The sequence below is a fragment of the Maniola jurtina genome, chromosome 11 (assembly GCF_905333055.1).
Source record: "Maniola jurtina chromosome 11, ilManJurt1.1, whole genome shotgun sequence".
NCBI classification, from domain to species: Eukaryota; Metazoa; Arthropoda; class Insecta; order Lepidoptera; family Nymphalidae; genus Maniola; species Maniola jurtina.
The window spans coordinates 14,564,588-14,584,786 of record NC_060039.1 but is presented as its reverse complement, the minus strand read 5'-3'; the positions used below and the strand labels follow the sequence as shown (position 1 = coordinate 14,584,786).

The window sequence follows — 20,199 nt, the reverse complement described above, 5'->3', positions numbered from 1 at the left end:
TATTTCTTATTTTATCTCTTCATAATGCCTAATCTTAACCACTAGTATAGACGATCACACCGTACCGTCACAGAAATTTGGTGCCGTGACCAGGATCTATGTACGTATTCGAAATAACGATATGACTAGATTTACATTAACATAAAAATAACACAACGTAGAAATTGTGATTGGGTATTTGAGAGAGAAAAATTTATAAACTTACATTGCTATTTATAAATTATAAGTTTTAAGGACACACTGCATGTTGTTTTATATTTATATGTTGTACATTTACATTTATTTATGTATAGGGGGAGCAGGAGAGCAGAAATAAGCTGTATGTCTTATAAATGTAAAATTTACAGGTTTTCAGAAGATACTACAGAGATCGAGCTATTATTCCTTGCTTATTTCTCAGACTTAATTTTTTTCAAACTCTGAGAATACATATAATCGAAGCAGACCCAAACATGTGATTGCAATTAGTATCAGTAATATATTAGTATTAAAAATACGGCTTCGCGACTTATGAAAGTTATTCAAATAAAATTTAAAATAGTACCAAGGTAGGTAAAAGAAATAGGGTCAAATTGAAAAAAAAAAAGGATGTCTTCAGGTAGAAAAGGACGTAGAACAAAGCAAGTAGGTGCGGGGCAAAGCGATGTTAGTACCGTAGAATCGAGCGAGCAAACAACGACCTTAGGGAATGCTACATTAGAGTTGATTTTGAAAAAAATCACCGAGTTCGAAGCAAAATTACATCAGTTAAATTCAAATACCGGTTCAAATGAAATCGCGAGCGTTTCTTCACACGCGTCGAACGGAATTAATGAAAATGAAAAATCTGATAGGCAGGGGTCAAATCTTGAAACCGCGAGCACAAGTACATTATCTGAGACCCGGAATTTATATGTTGTACAGCCGTCAGTAACTAAACCAAATTTCGACGGAAAACCATTCACTAACCCCATCGTTTTTCTAAAACGATTAAAGAAATATATAAGGGCGGTAAATGGATTAGATCGCGAAATAGATATAGCGTTAGGTTGCATCTCGGGGCATGCTCGGAAGGTTATGGACTTGTATTCGAAGGGCTGGACTACGTTCGCTGACTTCGAGATTGATTTTAGACGAAATTATTGGACCGAACAGATTCAGGAATCTATAAGATATAAATTGATTAATGCGGTATATTCAAGCGATTCGGGAATGTCGATGTCCGAACATTTTGCTGAGCAAGCAGAATCAATGCAGTCATTAACTATTGCGTTTAGTGAGAGAGATTTGGTCAATTCTATTATGCGACATTATGCTATAGATATACAGCGATTATGGTTTACTAGAACAGAGGAAGTTAACATCATGAACGGAGCGAAATTTCTTCGAAACATAGAGCAAAATATTGTTGAAAAACCTAGGCAATTTACGAGAGGTAGCGTTAGTAATAATTACAGAGGTAGACGATACAATGAGTCATCATCGAGACGACCTATTGTAGCAACAATGTCAACAAGAAGTTGGAGAGCTAGGGGAAATTCGACGAGGGGACGCGGCTATCGTGGTCGATTAGGTTCTAGGGTTAACTTTAACAGGCCTACGGTATCCGAATCTAAACAAATTAGGCCGACTATCACGTTCGTGAAAGAGGGCGAGGATCTTACTGTGTCTAAGAATGTGGGGGAGGGATCATCAAAAAACTAGAATGCCCAACACAAACGAGGTCAAATCAGTTATTCTTGTGTGGCACGGGCGTCAGAAAGACCTCAGATCACGAAAGGACAGGTGTAGTCTATAGGATCTTAATTAATAGTGGATGGAAGCCAGGACAGAGTTTGGGGACCGGAGATAAGGGACTTAAGCGGTTATTAAGAGGCGGCGTTGATTATAACGAGTATAGTAGTCAATTTGAAATTAGGAGTATAGGAATCTTATTGGAAAACCAGTTTGAAAATGTAACAGAGTGTAATGAGTTAGGCGTGACTTGTGAAACTTGTATGAGGAGAGGTTTGAATGTGTACACAATGTATCATGAATTAGATGAACAAACCAATGTGAGTGTTGATTATTCTTTACCTAGGTTACCTGAAGTATGTGTTAGATTGTATGGAAGAAGTATGAGTGCACTCATAGATACGGGAAGTCAGATTAGTGGAATAACTAGGGAATTGTACGACTCTATTCTAAGAGAACATGGGACATTGCCAGAGATCGCTATTCCAGCAATTCAAATACAAGGCGCGTTTGGATCGCGAAGTGAAAGCACGAATCGGTTAGTGCTAATAGAGTTTCAGTTAGGTAGTACTTTAGTTGAAGCACCTGTACTAGTTATGCGACGTCTTCCTAGGTCATTGATACTAGGATACGATTGGTTAGAGCGGGTAAAAGGAATAGTGAACTGTAATGGTGAACACACTTTGACTATTGAACATATGGGCGTTAGGTCTTGTGTTAGGCTGAATTCGGACTGCAAAATCGAAAGGTTAGGGGGAGAGACGAACGCAGCCACGATTAATTTAATATTAAATCAAAACTCTAGGCCAGTGGAACAAAGTGTATCAGACATGAATTTAGATAATGAGAAATTTAAGGGATTAAAATTAGATGACGCGAACTTAAGTAATGAACAAAAGGAATTATTACTACCTGTGTTAAACAAACACTGTAAGGTATTTACGGTAGGTTTAGGTTTGACAAACAAGTACGAACACGTTATTGAGCTATTAGACGAAACACCTTTTGTAAAACACAGTTATCCGGTACCTTTGGCGTATAGAGAACAGGTAAAAACCGAATTAGAAGAGTTAGAAAAACTAGGCGTGATCAGACAGGAAGCGACTCCTTACTGTAGTCCTCTCACTTTCACTAAGAAGCGAGATGGGTCAATAAGACTCTTATTGGACGCACGAGAGTTGAATAAGAAAATGGTAGGTGACGCGGGCGCGCCTCCACTCACATCTGAGATTTTACAATCCTTTCATGGAGTAAATTATATCAGTTTAATTGATTTGAATAATGCCTATTTTCAAATACCTTTGCATAAAGATTCTAGGAAGTATACTGGGTTCTCGTTCATGGGGAAGACGTATACTTATAATGTTTTACCTCAAGGTTTAAAAACTTCTGTAGCAGGGTTCTCGAGAGCAATGGATTATATCCTAGTAGGAGTACGAGAGTTTTGCGTAAACTATTTAGACGACATAGTCATATTCACTACGGGGGACATAAAGTTACACTTAGAACATTTAGATCGAGTGTTAGATAAATTAGAAACCGCAGGCTTAACTGGAAGATTAGAGAAGTGTCGGTTCTTATGTGTAGAGGTAAAGTTGTTAGGACACATAGTAAATACTAACGGGGTACGTATGGATCCTGAACGGGTTAAAGCTATATTAGACTTCCCTATACCTCGGACTATAAAACAATTACGAGGATTTCTGGGATTAATAAATTATTTCAGAAGATTTATCTCAAAATACAGCGAAGAGGTTAAACCACTGTGCGACCTATTAAAACAAAATACGAAATGGTCATGGACAGAGGAAATTAATGATTGTTTTGAAAGGGTCAAGAAATTGTTTATAGATACGATACTTCTTGTACACCCAGATCCTAAGGGAACTTATTATTTACAAACCGATAGCAGTAATTTGGGGGTTTCGGGTTATGTCTATCAATTGAATGAAGCAGGTGAAGAACAAATATTAGGGTTCTGTAGTAAAGCATTGACAGAGACAGAACGCAAATGGACAGTTACTGAACAAGAACTATGGGCCATCATTTTCAGTTTGTCAAAGTTTGAAACATATTTGAGAGGAGCGAATTTAGTCATTAGGACTGATCATAAAAGCCTGATATTCTTGCAGACGTGCAAATTATTGAGCGCTAGGATGATACGTTGGGTACATTATATAGGGCGATTTAATTACACAGTCGAACATGTGAAAGGTAAACTAAACATTGTAGCAGACGTATTGTCTCGACATTTAAAGGGGACCACCGATGTATTAACTAACAAGGTCACGGGGCCTGAAATGAATCTATTTAAAACATCATTAGGACGATTAGTGCGGGAGCGATGGAGAGAGATAGGTAGTTATCAAAGTCGCGACAAGACTGTTAGTGAGATAATTAGACGCGTGCAAACAGCAGACACTTCTGAATCAAAGTACTACGTGCTTAAAGAAGGGATTCTTTATAGAAGAGACATAAAAGTGGATATCTTAAGGTTATATGTTCCCGAGAACATACTAAGGGATTTGATAGTTAGCATACATGAAGAAGTAGGTCATTTCGGGCGATACAAGGTTTATGCTCTGATGAAACGTCAATATTATTTCCCAAATATGTCTCGTATAATAGGTCGTGTTGTAAGAGCTTGCGAGGCATGTCAAAAGTCAAAGCATGCTTTGGAAACGCACACGGGGCCGATAAAAACTGTAATAGCGAAGGAAATAGGGGAGAGAGTTTTTTGCGATATTTTTGGACCTTTACCGGCAGGACGATTTGGTTTTAAATACATATTCGTAATGCAAGATGCTTATAGTAAGTTAATCAGACTATACCCACTACGCCAGGCTAGTGGGAAGGCTACTTTAACTTGTGTAAAAAAGTTTCATAAGCAGGTCACAATTAAGACATTATGTTCAGACAGAGGCGCGAACTTTACTTCAAAAGTTTTCGAGTTAGGTATTCGCCAACTAGGTATCGAATTAACGCACACATCTGTTAGAAATCCGCGGCCAAATTCGACAGAGAGGGTTAATAAAGAGTTAGGTAGATTATTCAGGACGTATTGCGACAAATCGCATCGTTCATGGGTAGATCTATTATCGGATATAGAAGATTGTTATAATCAGGTAATACATACTACAACGGGATATTCGCCAAACGAGATTATATATGGAAAACGTACTCTGCTATCGACTGATTTCAACACTGACTCATCGGTGAGGACAGACTTACAGGGTGAACCGTTAGAACAGATTCGACAGCAGGCACGACAAAACATAGATAAGGCGGCCGAAAGTAGACAATTACATTATAACAAAAATCATAAGTTAATACAATTCGAAATCGGAGATTTAGTGAAACTTAAGACTTTTACGAAGTCAGATGCGGATAAAAAGTTGACAAAAAAATTCATGCGCTTATATGAAGGACCGTACATAATAGGGGCAGTTCCATATAATAATGTATATACATTAATAGACGTTCATACTGGTAAAGTTAAGGGTAACTACAATGCCATTCATTTGTTTAGGTACTATGTAGATAAATAGAAAGATAGGTAAAACTAGAGTATTAAAAGGGACAGAAAACAGGTAGTTTGGGGTACACTAAACAAAGAGATACCTGAGTTAAATAGCTATGGTCATGCCCGAGGGTATAATAGATAGGCGTAGGAGGTCTGATACTAGCGTTCTAATACAGATAAGGGGAAAAATAGATTTTGAAACGACTAGTACAGCTGCAGGGACAAAAGGAGCTACGTGTATTAAAAATCTATTTTGGGGGAGCGTGAGATGGCCTTGCCATCCGTCATACGGTTTTATGACTGTCGGAAATTTGAAGCCTTGCTCTTAAAAACAAAAATCTCGCACGAAAAGAAATAAATTAGTTAAGATTCTGAGTAATTGTAGGAAAGGAAGTATAAAAAACAAAAGGGCAAAATAAATTGCTCTAAAGCTAAATTGCGTTAGGGTCGGTCATAAATTAGATAAAAGTCGTAAATTTTAACTTAGAAATCTCTACAAGTGTACAAAATTGCAATCACGTGTTATGCGAGTGGTCTAGGCAAGGCAAGAGCGTGAGAAAGCAAAAGGTACGGCCCATTAAGGGATGTTCGAAATACATTTTATTTTCAGCCAATTAGCCATCAGCCAGGGTAATTCTGTGCGCAAGAGTGAACCAATCAGAAACCGAAATTTCGCTGGGTTTTTTTTCATTTCAGATCATGGGCGTGAACAAAAGATATCCGTGTGGACGTTTTAAGGCTACACTGGGGGACCGAGAGGGACATTCGATTGAGGTCTGGCTCAACGTGCAGTAGAGCCTAACAGTGAATATTAATTAAGTGTAGAAATATATTGCAATTGTATAGTTAATAATAGAAAAATTATAAATAGAATAAAATAGTGTGTATCCGGGCCAGCAGAAGCTGATATATGGTGATGTACTAATTTACATTTAATTTTAAACTAGATTATTTGAAAATCAGTTCCAAAAATCTTGAGTAAAGAATTATTTTACAAACTAAATTAGAGATGATATTATTATTTGGATATTAGGAGGTGTTACAATATTGTGTATAACTATTAGATTTGCATCCAAAATTATAGAAATGGGACATTTCTCTTTGTGGAACTAGGATTCAAATATATCTAGAATAAATAATGAATATATTATAATTTACGCATAATGTGTGTCCTTAAAATTTACTTTATTATAGAAGTAAGAATTGTAGATAATATCTCTATTGATTATGTGGGCATGTGTGTATTTTAGATAAAATGGTGTACATAATATTATATAAAGCCGAAAGGGTTTTTTTGTTTGAATATTTGCTTTTCCCTTTCAATAATTAGTATGGCTTAGGAAGCAAATGTTCGGCCGGGAATTAATTAATGTAATAAAGTTACTTAATTCCCAGTCTAAATAATAAATTCAGTTTCTCTTCTTTTTTTCTAAATACTCAACTGTATGAGTAAATAAACAATTATTTACCAGAAATAAATGCACTTGGGTATAACTATCATCTTTTATTTGCTATATTTAGATACATTTTCCTAGACATTTAATAATGGAGATTCAATTTGTTTGGAGGCTAGACTATCGTACTGTAATATTAACAAAGCCAAAGATACGAAGAAACCATGTATCGAACTAACTTGAGCTCCAATATTAAGATTTTCTCATATGACCTATTTACCAATCACAATTCCTATTATTAAGTAAAAATTAGGTTAGGTTTTTTTTTCAGCAGTGCACCTATTTATAATACTAGCTCTTATTCAGCATTAAATAGGGAATAAAATTGAATTAGCAGTCTAATGCAGTCTGATGGAATGACACTTGTCGTTACAATTATAGATTTGGTAGAAAAATTACTCAATAGCTAAAATAAGGTGGTGTGCTATAAACTACTAGCTACCGCGGTATAAACATCGTCTTCATCAACATGAACAGCTTTCACCGGCTCACTACTGAGCGCGGACTTCATAGAGAACTCTCGATCAAGTTTACCTTCATCATATGGTATTTTATACCATTATGTGAAATTCTCACGATGGTTTTTCCTTATACTTTTATTATCACAAAACGATTAGTACTAATATACCAAGAATGCTCTCCACTACTAAAGATAATAGGGTTGGCTGGGTTCGAATCCCAGGCTAAAGACACCTTAAAGGGACCTTGTCGAGGATACTTTCGAGTAACAGCTAAATTTCATCTACCTACTAAAATACCCTGAACGAGACAATGGAATACACGCTGCCTCCGGAGGACAGATGGCGAGGCAGGTAGGTACCTTTTTTTTATTGTGTACCGATCTTTCCCAAACAGCATTTTAGGTAACATTATCTGTTAAAACCGACGCCAGCTGAATTTGTGAATCACCGAGTTTTTGAATAGATAAAAATACTAGTTTTGCTGTACTTTGTAATTCCTTTGCTTGATATTATATGGTACATGGTTGATTGGTGACGTACCAGCAGCGAGATTCCGGCACAAAGCAAACACGTCATGTCTTTATACAGCTGGACTCTCCGAACTAATAAATTGGCCAATTTATTGACAATCAATCAAACAAATATATATATATATACAAAAATACCATGGTTTTGGGGCGAGCCCAGAGCTCACTGAAAAGAACCTAGGTTTCCGTACCTAGGCAATTGAAAACGCTTCGCAGCGAAATAGGAGAGTCCAATTGCTGTGCCCCACATAACATGGATTAAGGCTGAAGTTTCAGCGTAGGTATTTCCCCCGTGCTTGAGGAATGCCGGTTGGTCTCAAACCGATGGCCTAAATAAGGCAAATACACGTATCAACTGATTTTCCACACTAACAGGACGTTCTAAATTAGCAAATCTCTCCACTCATTATATCTATTTTGAGGAGTTGAAATTTTACATTAATTTTTTATAATTCAATCCGTGTAAACCTGTTAGCTGGTCGAGAAGTCTACGTGTTCACCCAACGTACTGTACCAATTAATTACTTGTAAATAACTCATGACTTAAATACCTAGGTGTTTCTATAATTCAGCTGAGTTTATTTCTTATTTTATCTCTTCATAATGCCTAATCTTAACCACTAGTATAGACGATCACACCGTACCATCACAACATAACTTGTAAGAGATCCCCGGTATAAAGATGCGCCGGCTGGCCCTTTCCTACACTATCCACGCGGAGTCGAATGTTTTGGGTGAGAGGCACGATGATTGTCACCGAAATCAAGCGCGCGAAAACAGTTGAACAGTCGTTTGGGAAAAGTATTTTTGAGAAAAAACTACCAAATTCATGTCTGCAATGTAAATTAACTTCAACTAATGAATAAATAAGCTATGTCTAAAGTTTAAACTTGTTTTCGAATTTTCATACTTCTAATCTTATCTATTCACGCACAAAGTTGTCATTTTAGTGTTAAAATAAGAATCTTTCGAATCTCGTAACTATAAAATCAATAGTTATTTCAATGTTTTACATATCAATAAACCTAGATAATGACGAGACAAGTCGATGTAATATTTAGTTTATTTAGCGTACAATCCGATTTTGACGAAATTTGGTACAGCGTTAACTTACATCCCGGAGAAGGATATAGGAACTACTTTTTATCCCGGAAAATCAAAGATTTCCCATGTTCACATTTCCCAAGAAGTCCCATTCGTTTAATCGATTTATATGAAAGGTACAGACGGAGCTGGCATCCCCAAAATTGACATAGGCAACTTTTAATTACGGAAAATCAAAGAGTTCCCACGGGATTTTCAAGAAACCTAAATCCACATGGACGAAGTCGCGGGCATCATCTAGTATCAAATAATGTAGTTATTACCCTCCTACGTTTGTATGAAGAAAGCACCGATTTGGCTTGACTTGTGTCACCCAAAAACGACTCGATTGAAAAAAGGAACTTTTCTGGAAAATCGTAGAAGAATAATGTAATATAAGTATGTCAATTTTATAGTCTATCGATGATAAATAATTTTGAAGCGGAAAAATTGCATATAGGTTCCTTAGTCTAAGGGTAAAATAAACCCCGGCCGCCGCCGTTTGGCTCATCTTGGCGGAGGTACTGCCGTGCCCCCTGATATGCTATGAACTTGTAATAACAAAAGCATTTAAGTTTTTAGCCAATTAACCAATTAGGCGTTCTTTGAACTTCATAATAAGTACAATTTTACATCAATTTAAATTTGTCCACTGTAGCGCAAAATAAAGTTTGTCCGTTCAATTGGTTGGATCAATAAAAAACTGGTTTTTAACCTAGTGAAAATCATTTTAAATTTATAACTAAGCCATTTTCGTTAGTTTAAAATACTCGCAGGAAGTCATTCTAGTACTGCACCTAAAAATGAAATTTTTAGTACCGATTTACGATGGTACTAAAACAGCCATTACTCCAGTTGCATAGATATAAATGAACGAATTACCTATTTGTGGACCATAAAATATTCACAATTTATCAATACAGCAACGATGCAGCCGACGACGCTTATAACCTCGGCGATACTCCTCATCATCAGCATTCAACAAGTAGTCCACGTGGCATCTGAATTCTTGCCAGAAGACTCAAGGTTGAATACCATTGAACTAGCTACAAAATACAAGCATCCACCGTTGCAGTTCGATGTCGTCACCGAAGATGGCTACATCCTGGCTCTGTTCAGACTCCCGGGGAGGAGTAAGGTTCCAGTGTTGCTCGTGCACGGTTTAGGGGATTCATCTGACACCTGGTTGTTAAGAGGAAGCACCTCCCTGGCGATCACGCTCGCCAACGATGGCTACGACGTCTGGCTCGCCAACGTCCGAGGCAACAGATACTCGCGGCGCCACGTGCACCTCAACCCCGACAAGGACCCCGCGTTCTGGCACTACAGCTTCCACGAAATAGGGTACTATGACCTTCCAGCTATCATCGATACTATTTTGAACACCACAGCAGCGGAGAGTTTAACCTACATCGGTCACTCCCAAGGTACCACGGCTTGTTACGTGCTCGGATCTCAAAGAAAAGAGTACAACTCGAAGATTAATGTTATGATATCGCTGGCGCCGGTAGCTTATGTGCATCACACTCCTCCGCTGATATCTTTTTTAAGAGAACTTTCTCCAGTAATCGAGCAAGTGTTCAAGGTTCTTAGTATTCATGAAGTGTTTGCCGACAACACTGAACTCGGCAAGGCCATTCATAGGCTATGCCCTTTACCGATCATAGGATACATTGTGTGCGTCTATGGATTACTTTTTCCCATGACCGGTTCTGATTTTCTAGAACTAGAACCTGAATTCAGCCAAATAGGTTTTACACATAGTCCAGCGGGAACTTCTTCTAGAAGTATGTTCCATTATGCGCAAGTGGGAAATCGGAAGAAGTTCGCACAGTATGATTACGGAGGCGAGGGTAATGTAAAGCACTATAACTCTACGGAGCCTCCGGTCTACCGACTGGATCAAGTCACTATGCCAGTAGCTTTGTTGGTAGGTAGAAATGACAATTTGTCCACTGTGCCCGATGTGGAATTATTAAAGGAGCAACTGGCGAATGTGGTGTACTATAATGTGAATCCTAATTGGTTTTGTAATCACGTGGACTTCATATGGGGTCTACACATGAGCGATTACTTGTATCCTCAAATATATGAAGTTCTGGATAGCTACAAGCACTTTTAGAGCCTAGGTACCATAATAATGTTATGTCGTCCCTGTAGAGCGAGAAATTATTAACTCACCTGTCCATTCTAGCGCCTCCCGTATGGCGCGCCACAGGTGCAAGGACCCGAAATTAATTGTCTGAAAATCGTAGAATTACATTTTTAATTTTTTTCTATCCATACTTTATATCATAAATGCGAAAGTGCGTCTGTCTGTCTGTCTGCTATCTTTCACGGCCCAACCAACAGTTTAACCGATTTTGGCAAAATTTGGTACAGGGTTACCTTATATCCCGGGGACGGACAAAGACTACTTTTTATCCTGGAAAATCAAACAGTTCCCACGAGATCTTTGAAAACATAAATACACGCGGATGAAGTGGCGGGCATCCTCTACTATTTAATAAAAGTAAAAAAACATTTGTTTATAATTCACAGTAAATAATTGATTATAATTTACAGTATTCTCTTTAATTGCTTATAAGTTTTAAACTTCCCCTGTGCAAATATTATTAACATATTTTATGGTTGCACAGGTAAGGAAGAAAAACAATTTATGTGAATCTTTTTTTTAATATTGTTTTGATTTAATTAAGTAATAAACAATACTTAATTGAAAAATAATTCTAATCAAAGAGCACAACTCAAAGTATTGCAAATAATATTTTTTTGAAAATTCCGTGATATTATTCGAGAGATTTTTAATAACACGTAATTTCAAAGGAATTGGTACCTACATTAGAAGCTCTTATGTCTTTTTTACTTTGTAAAGTATAAACTTATTGAGATAGCAATAAGACAGGGGGGAAATATATTTAGTGATTTGGTGACATTAAATAACCTATTTATTACTCAAAATGGTGCTTTTGGACTTGGCGATTTTTCGCACTCTTAACAAATTTATAAATGCGAGCTGGAACTTTCTATGGATGTTTATGTATGCTAATGAATTATTATTATTAAAGCATTAAAAGTCATTTACAATAATTTTATTTATTCTATCATCACCATTACCAGATACAATTAAACTTCGACTGAAAATACTTTTTCTTCCTAATTTAGACGTTTTAGGTTTACTGAATAGGACCTGAACTGATTTTCAAGCAAAGCGATCTAACTGTACTTTAATTGATAACGAACGTAGACTAATAACGCGACCTCTATGATTCCAAAGTTCGTTATTTCGACCATAATAGTAAACGGTGCAAATACACCAAATACATTAGGGTCAGTTTCTATCTAACGGAAAAATCCTCGCGAACTTTTTAATTACGAGACAAATCGTCAAGTAAATTAAGTACTATACATAAGTTTACTTAAAGTACAATATCAAATAAATGTAGTAATCACCTTTCTACGATTGTATAAAGAAAGCACCAGCTTGTATCACCCGAAAACGACTCAATTCAAACAAGCAAATTGTTTGGAAAATCGCAGAAGAAGAATAAAAATGTGTCAATTTTCGTAGTGTATTGATAATTTTAAAGCGGAAAAATTACATACAGGTTCCTGAGTCTAAGGGAAAAATAAACATGCTTTGAACTTTTAATAATAAAAGCATTCAAGTTTTTACTCAACGATACAATAGAAATTAGTCAATTAAGGAGTTATGCCTTTATTCGTCTGAAAAGGGAAAGCCAATAAACTAATTAGGCGTTATTTAAACTTCATAATATAATTTACATCAATTTAAGTTTGTCCACTAAAGTGCGGAATAAAGTTTGACTGTTCAATTGGTTGGATTCGTAAAGAAACTGGCTTTTAACCTAGTAAAAACCGTTTGATATTTTCGTTATTATAAAATAATCGAAGGAAGTCATTCTAGTACTGCAGCTAAGTTTATCAGTCATATCGTCAAGAAAAATTTAGATTACTTTAGAAATACATAAGCATGAACTTTTAAGTACCCATTTACGATGGTATCTAATAACAGTCATTATTCCAGTTGCATAGATAAAAATGAATGAATTACCTATTTGTAGACCATAAAACATTCACAACTCACCAATACAGCAACGATGCAGCCGACGACGCTCGTCACCTCGGCGATACTCCTCATCATCAGCATTCACCAAGTAGTCCACGTGGCATCTGAATTCTTGCCAGAAGACTCAAAATTGAATACCATTGAACTAGCTACAAAATACAAGCATCCACCGTTGCAGTTCGAGGTCGTCACCGAAGATGGCTACATCCTGGCTCTGTTCAGACTCCCGGGGAGGAGTAAGGTTCCAGTGTTGCTTGTGCACGGTTTAGGGGATTCATCTGACACCTGGTTGTTAAGAGGAAGCACCTCCCTGGCAATCACGCTGGCTGACGATGGCTACGACGTCTGGCTCGCCAACGTCCGAGGCAACAGATACTCGCGGCGCCACGTGCACCTCAACCCCGACAAGGACCCCGCGTTCTGGCGCTACAGCTTCCACGAAATAGGGTACTATGACCTTCCAGCTATCATCGATACTATTTTGAAGACCACAAAAGCGGAGAGTTTAACCTACATCGGTCACTCCCAAGGTACCACGGCTTCTTATGTGCTCGGATCTCAAAGAAAAGAGTACAACTCGAAGATTAATGTTATGATATCGCTGGCGCCGGTAGCTTATCTGCACCACACTCCTCCACCGATATCCATTTTGATAGATCTTTCTCCGGTAATCGAGCAAGTGTTCAAGGATCTTAGTATTCATGAAGTGTTTGGCGACAACACTACACTCGGCTACGTCATTCATAGGCTATGCCCTTTACCTTTCATAGGATATTTTGTGTGCACCTATAGTTTGGCTTTTCCCACAGCTGGTTATGATCCTCCAGAACTAGAACCTAAATTCAGCCAAATATCTTCTACACATTATCCAGCGGGAACTTCTTCTAGAAGTATCGTCCATTTCTTGCAAGTGGGATACCGGGAGAAGTTCGCGCAGTACGATTACGGAAGCGAAGGTAATGTAAAGCACTATAACTCCACTGAGCCTCCGGTCTACCGACTGGATCAAGTCACTATGCCAGTAGCTTTGTTGGTAGGTGATAATGACAATTTGTCCACTGTGCCCGATGTGGAATTATTGAAGCAGCAACTGGCGAATGTGGTGTACTATAATTTGAATCCTCGATTGTTGTGTAATCACTTGGACTTCGTATGGGGCCGCCACATGAGCGATTACTTGTATCCTCAAATATATGAAGTTCTGGATAGCTACAAGCACTTTTAGAGCCTACCATAATAATGTTATGTCGTCCCTGTAGAGCGAAAAATTATTAACTCACCTCTCCATTCTAGCGCCTCCCGTATCGCGCGCCACAGGTGCAAGGACCCGTGTCTGAAAATTACCCTTTTTTTTAATATTTTAGTACAGTAAAAAAATATTTGTTTATAATTTACAGTAAATATAACATGTATTCTCTTTAATTAACTATTAGTTTTAAACTTCTTCTTCCCCTGTGCAAATATTTATTACTAGAGGATGCCCGCGACTTCGTCCGCGTGGATTTAGATTTTTGAAGATCCCGTGGGAACTGTTTGATTTTCCGGGATAAAAAGCCTATGTCAATTACAGGGCCGCAAGCTACCTTGGTACCAAATTTTATACAAATCGATTAAGGGGATACGTTTTTGGGAATCCCGTGGGAACTCTTTGATTTTCCGGGATAATAAGTAGCCTTTAAACTTAGGCTACTTATACTATATAGCCGAGTGTAAATAAATAAATATGTCTGTCCCCGGGATATAAGCTAACCCTGTACCAAATTTCGTCAGAATTGGTTAAACTGTTGGGTCAAGAGAAGGTAGCAGACAGACAGACACACTCTCGCATTTATAATATTATAGTATGGATTAACATATTTTATGGTTGCACAGGTAAGGAAGAAACACATTTTACCTATATGAATCTAGTCATTTCTAACATTGTTTTGATTTAATTAAGTAATAAACAATAATTGAAAAAATAATTATTAGAATAGAATAGAATAGAATAGAAAAGATTTTTATTCAAGTAAACTTTTACAAGTGCTTTTGAATCGTCAAATAATATTCTATTCAAAGAGCACAACAGAAAGTATTGCACATAATATTTATTGAACATTCAGTAATTTTATTTAAAGTTATTCGAGACGTTGTAAATAACACGTATTTTTAAAGTAATTGGTACATTAGAAGCCCTTTTTCGTCTTTTTTACTTCGTAAAATAAATACTGAGACTTACTTGGCAATGAGACGGGGAGAAAATATATTTAGTGACTGTGATGACATAATAACCTATTTATTACTCTAAATGGGCGTTTTGGACTTGGTGATTTTTCGTACTATTATCAAATTTAGAAATGCGACCCAGAACTCTCGATGGATCTTGATGTGTGCTAATGAATTATTATTATTAAAGCATTAAAAGTAATTTACCATCATTTTATTTATTCTATCATCATCATCAGCATTACCGGCTTACTACTGAATACGGGTCTTTCAGAATGAGAAGGATTTGAACGCTGGCTAAGTCTGTTTTTTTTCAGACTTCACACACTTTTGAGAACATTACGGAGAACTCTCAGAGTCTCAGGTCCTGCACGCTCCGAAAAATTAGAGGTATGTAATCAGGATCGAACCCCCGACCTCCCGAATATGAGAAGTAGGCTATAGGAGGTAGCAGTAGCAAGACGGAATGGCAATCAAAAATAAGGATAAATCTAATTCTAGATATATGTATAATCCAATCCTATCCAATCCCCGTGTAGAGCACGTCCTTAGTACAGGCTGCTCTACACGGGGGGGCTATGTGTAATACGTGTTAATCTGATAGCGTTTCGGATAATAACTTTAGATTTTACATGAGTTTTAGCTCCAAAATTACTTAGGAGTTGAGAGCGAAGGATGTCCCGATCCCAAGGCGCTAAAATGTCGATCTTGCAGGAAAACATAGCGTTGAAAGACGGCTGCAAGCAAACATTTCCACTTTTTGTTGGGTAGTCGTGTTAAAAGGTGTTTCAGGATTTTCGCAAATTCCACCCCTCATCCGATTTTCAAAAATCCACTCAAGCGAAGCCAGGGCATATTGCTAGTGGGTATCCGTACGAAGCCCTGGCGATTATAGTAAAATAAATATTGAGGTACTTAGGATGTAAGACTCAATGGCAATCAGATAAGGATTAATCTGTAATTCCAGCCCCAATCCTCCGCATAGCGCTTCTCTGTAGGCTGCTCTACACGGGGGGTTATGTGTAATACGTGTAAGGCCCTTAATCTGATAGCGTTTCGTATAAATTAGAATAACGTTAGATTTTACATGAGTTTAAGCTCCAAAATTACCTAAGAGTGAATCAGAAACGTAGCGGCTCGTCGTTTTTGATAACAATCTTGTACTCAGCGTTACTAACCCGGGTTAAGGGGAGCCGCGAAAAGCTAGCAGACAGACAGGTCACACTTTTGCATCACTATCCATATTATAAATATGCTAAAGCGAAAGTTTTTTCGTCGGTTTATTGATTTTTTCTTCAATCACGCCGCAACGGAGCAACAAAGCGGCGTGATGTTTTGTATGGATAGGTATAGTTAGAGTGACAAAAGTTACTTATTATCCCGAAAAATCAAAGATTTCCCACAGGATTTCTAAAAACCTAAATCCACGCAGACGAAGTCGTGAGCATCAGCTAGTAAATAGTAGGTATATGTCGTGGACGAGGTAACGGGTAAAAGCTAGGTACTTTCAAAGTCAAAGTCAAAATCTTTTATTCAAAGTATGTACATTTGTACTGCTTTTGATAGTCGGAATTATGTATTAAATTTGTACGATATAATGGTGATAATAATTAGTTTCTCTTTACTCTATCTGATCTATGTTTCAAGTATGTACAATATTGGCTGGCTGTCGAAGGATTGGCAGCGAGGTCGCGTCCCAATTCCCGCCGGTATACTGTACAATGTACATACACTCCGCACACACAGTCGGTAAATAGCCGTAATCCGCATCGGACAGCGTCCGTTAAACGACTGTCACGGTATATCCGATATATTTGATACCACTATATTCTTTCTGAGTGCTTGATAATAATCCAGGAGTTGGCAACAAAACGATACAGTTATACTTCGGATGAAAATTCTTTTAGGGTTCCGTACCTCAAAAGGAAAAACGAAACCATACAGGATCACTTTATTCTTTGTCTGTCTGTCTCTCTGTCACCTGACCGTCTGTCCGTGTATTATATGTAATTTTATATGGAAAAAATATTATGTGTGTAGGTATGTATTTAATTATTTATTCAATATCTTAAATTTTATTTCTTGTTTCTTTGTTAACTAACTTACACCCTTTTACAAATTTTTACTAGTCATTATGTATATCCTCTGTAACGTGGTTGCCTGGCAGAGATCTCTTCAAAGCTTCTTCTTGTGTACTGTTTTATTGTTGTGTTTCTTTTTATGATGGTGTACAATAAAGCATATTTCAATTTCATCTCAGACGGGCCCCCATCGATGCCAAATATCCTATTAAAATTTAGTGAATCGCGAAATCAATTAGTCCGTTAATCTTTGACGAGGTTCTCCTAAGGGGGCTTATGTTAATTAAACTGATCTAGGCTCTTGCTTAATTATTTAATTTATAGAATAATCTGCTTACCTAATCAGATGTCCAACACTAGATTTCCATTACATACGAAATTAATAAATCAATCTATCTATAATCTCTCGACAAGATAACTTATTTTAAATCGTTAAACATCTGGTGACCCGCCTGCTCGTTTGTTCGCAATTTTTTTTATATTATATAAAAAAAAGAATAATAATTTTTCATATTAAAAATGTTAACCATTTTATAATTATAAAATCTATAAAAATAAAAAAATAAATAAAAAATATCTTTTTTAATTGCACGCTTAGCATGGCAATATGAATAAGTATATAAGTTTAGATTATATTATGTGCTGTAAATATTTGAATACTTATTAGTGGGTATTCCTTTAATTAGCCCCTACAGGATCATTGTTGACATATTATGTTTTTGAGCAAATAAAATTAAATTGAATACAAACAGTAGCAAGTTGTTATACGTCTAAAAATGATATTTTTTTAGCAGATACCTAACGACGTTACTAAGTAACTTACATAAATATTGAGCGATGAGTTTTTGTTCGTTCCAATCGGTGAATTAGACCATAAACCGTTACCCTTAACCGTTTTGTTTGCTTGTCTTTATTGGTAGGGTGGTAACTTTGATAACTAGCCACGGCAGAAGTCAGGCTAGACTTGAGCCAAAAAATGGCCAAGTGCGAGTCAGACTCGCGCACCGAGGGTTCCGTACTCGGGTAATTTTTCCGACATTTTGCTCGATAAATCTAAAACTATTATGCATAAAAATAAATAAAAATCTGTTTTAGAATGTACAAGTAAATCCCTTTCATATGATACCCCTTTTGGTATAGGTAGTTATCTTACTTTAAAAATTTAAACACATTTTAATTTTTTCAAATGATGTTTTCGGATTTATTCCTTTACTTGTGCTATAAGACCTACCCACCTGCCGGTCACCGGGAAGTACTCTATAGATTTTCTTGACCGACACGATGGACGGACAGACGAACAGATGGAAAGACAGACGGACAACAAAGTGATCGTATAAGGGTTCTATTTTTTCTTTTGAGGTACTGAACCCTAAAAATTGCATTACCTACCCCAGAAAGATCGTCATACATAGAACAGATTGTACAGGCTATACTCACATATTTAGTCGATGTAAGCCTGACTAGTTCCCAACCCATCCGGGGTCCTTTTTCACAGGGACTCGGTTCCCTGCGCGTCGCGGTTGAGACTCAATGGAAATCACTCACGATAGTTTAAACATTAAAACATAGAATACGATTTTGGTGATTTTTTATCAATTTATGCCAAGACTCCATAGAATCCTAGAATCCATTGCCTATAATTTGATTAAGGACATATGACGAGTACCTACCTAATCTAGCGCCTAAGTTTACCACCGAAACGTGTTAGACTTGTTTCGAGACTTCATTTATTAGCACTGAGAGCACTGAGACTATTGATTCAATGTAACCTTTGGGAGTTCAGTTCGAGACTAGAGTACAAGAAAGGTCGATCATGTTAAATTACCTAACTATTATATCTTGGATGATTAAATCAAATTAAGTACAAGATATTCTTAGGTAGGTAGGTAGGTACAAGTCGCAAACATCGTCTAAGTATTATGTACGTCACGTTACGTGCCCTGCTAGCAATATTTTAATGCCCGGACCGGACGATTTTCACGGAATTGTCCGTGATAACTGATAATACCAAGACAAACCCGGTCCATCATCTTGATAGTCAGAAATTCGCACTATTTTGTCATCTGTCTGTTTATGCATTTTCGTGATCTAATCGTTGAACTGATTTTGATGACAGACACACACACACAAGGCAGCTTGCATACTAGAGGCGGACGGTGAATTTACAGGATAAAAAGTACCTTACCTTTTATCTTAGAAACTCAAAGGGTTCTTACGGTAATTAACTAATTCTGACGAGTATAAATACAGCTTGCATTCTGGAGACGGACATATGCTGTTTTTTATCCAGAAAAATCAGAGTTCTCTTAGGATTAAAAAAAATCTAAATCAGCGGCAACAAATTCGCTAAAATCATGTGTAATTGAAACATTTGAATGTTTCAAAAATCATAAAACCGTAAAGTGAAGAAAGAGTTGGATTTAATTCATTCGGAGCGAAAATACAAAGGCAGTTATCCAGTGTGAACAAAAGTGAAATACGTCGCGTCGCTGGGAAGTGGGCCGTGACAAACGGCCCGCGTCCGGCCCGGCCGTCATGTTCCGAGGGTCTCTCTATAACGTAGACTCATAAAAAGAAAAGACTTTCAGTAGTTGGACCCAGTGAAGTTGGTATGGTACAACTAGTATACGTATTACTTCTCAAATAAGTACAAATATTAGTAATGCGAAAGTGTGTCTATTTGCCTTTTACCCTTTGCACCGAAATTAAAAAAAGTTTGACACAGTGATGGCTTGCATCCCAGAAATAGTCTCTTTATTCCGGATAATCAAAGAGCCTCCACGGAAAATATAAATAACATAAATCCACGCAGATACCTACAACTGAAACCTTTGGCTACTTAAATAAAAGTGTAGAGTTGGATTTAATTAATTCGGACCAAAAATACAAAGGCAGTTATCCAATGTGAACAAAAGTGAAATACGTCGCGTCGCGTCGCGTCGCTGGGAAGTGGGCCGTGACAAACGGCCCGAGTCCGGCCCGGCCGTCACTTTACGTGCCCTGCTAACTATTTAATGCCCGGGCTGGACTGTTTTCACGGAATTGTCCGTGATAACTAGGGA

General features: G+C 37.3%; 2 protein-coding genes across 2 annotated transcripts; both read left to right on the top strand.

The window, feature by feature from the left end:
• Positions 1 to 9,678: 9,678 nt before the first annotated feature.
• LOC123869748 (lipase member J-like) lies at positions 9,679 to 10,883 on the top strand. Its single transcript, XM_045912748.1, has one exon. It carries the CDS (start codon positions 9,690 to 9,692, stop codon positions 10,881 to 10,883), a length of 1,194 nt encoding a protein of 397 aa, XP_045768704.1. The 5' UTR covers positions 9,679 to 9,689.
• Positions 10,884 to 12,882: 1,999 nt separating this feature from the next.
• On the top strand, positions 12,883 to 14,102 carry LOC123869747 (lipase 1-like). The gene has a single exon (XM_045912747.1). It carries the CDS (start codon positions 12,883 to 12,885, stop codon positions 14,074 to 14,076), a length of 1,194 nt encoding a protein of 397 aa, XP_045768703.1. The 3' UTR covers positions 14,077 to 14,102.
• Positions 14,103 to 20,199: the final 6,097 nt, after the last annotated feature.

Excerpts from the sequence above, each read along its gene's own strand:
- LOC123869748 (XM_045912748.1), top strand. The coding sequence starts at position 9,690 with ATGCAGCCGACGACGCTTATAACCTCGGCGATACTCCTCATCATCAGC.
- LOC123869747 (XM_045912747.1), top strand. The coding sequence starts at position 12,883 with ATGCAGCCGACGACGCTCGTCACCTCGGCGATACTCCTCATCATCAGC.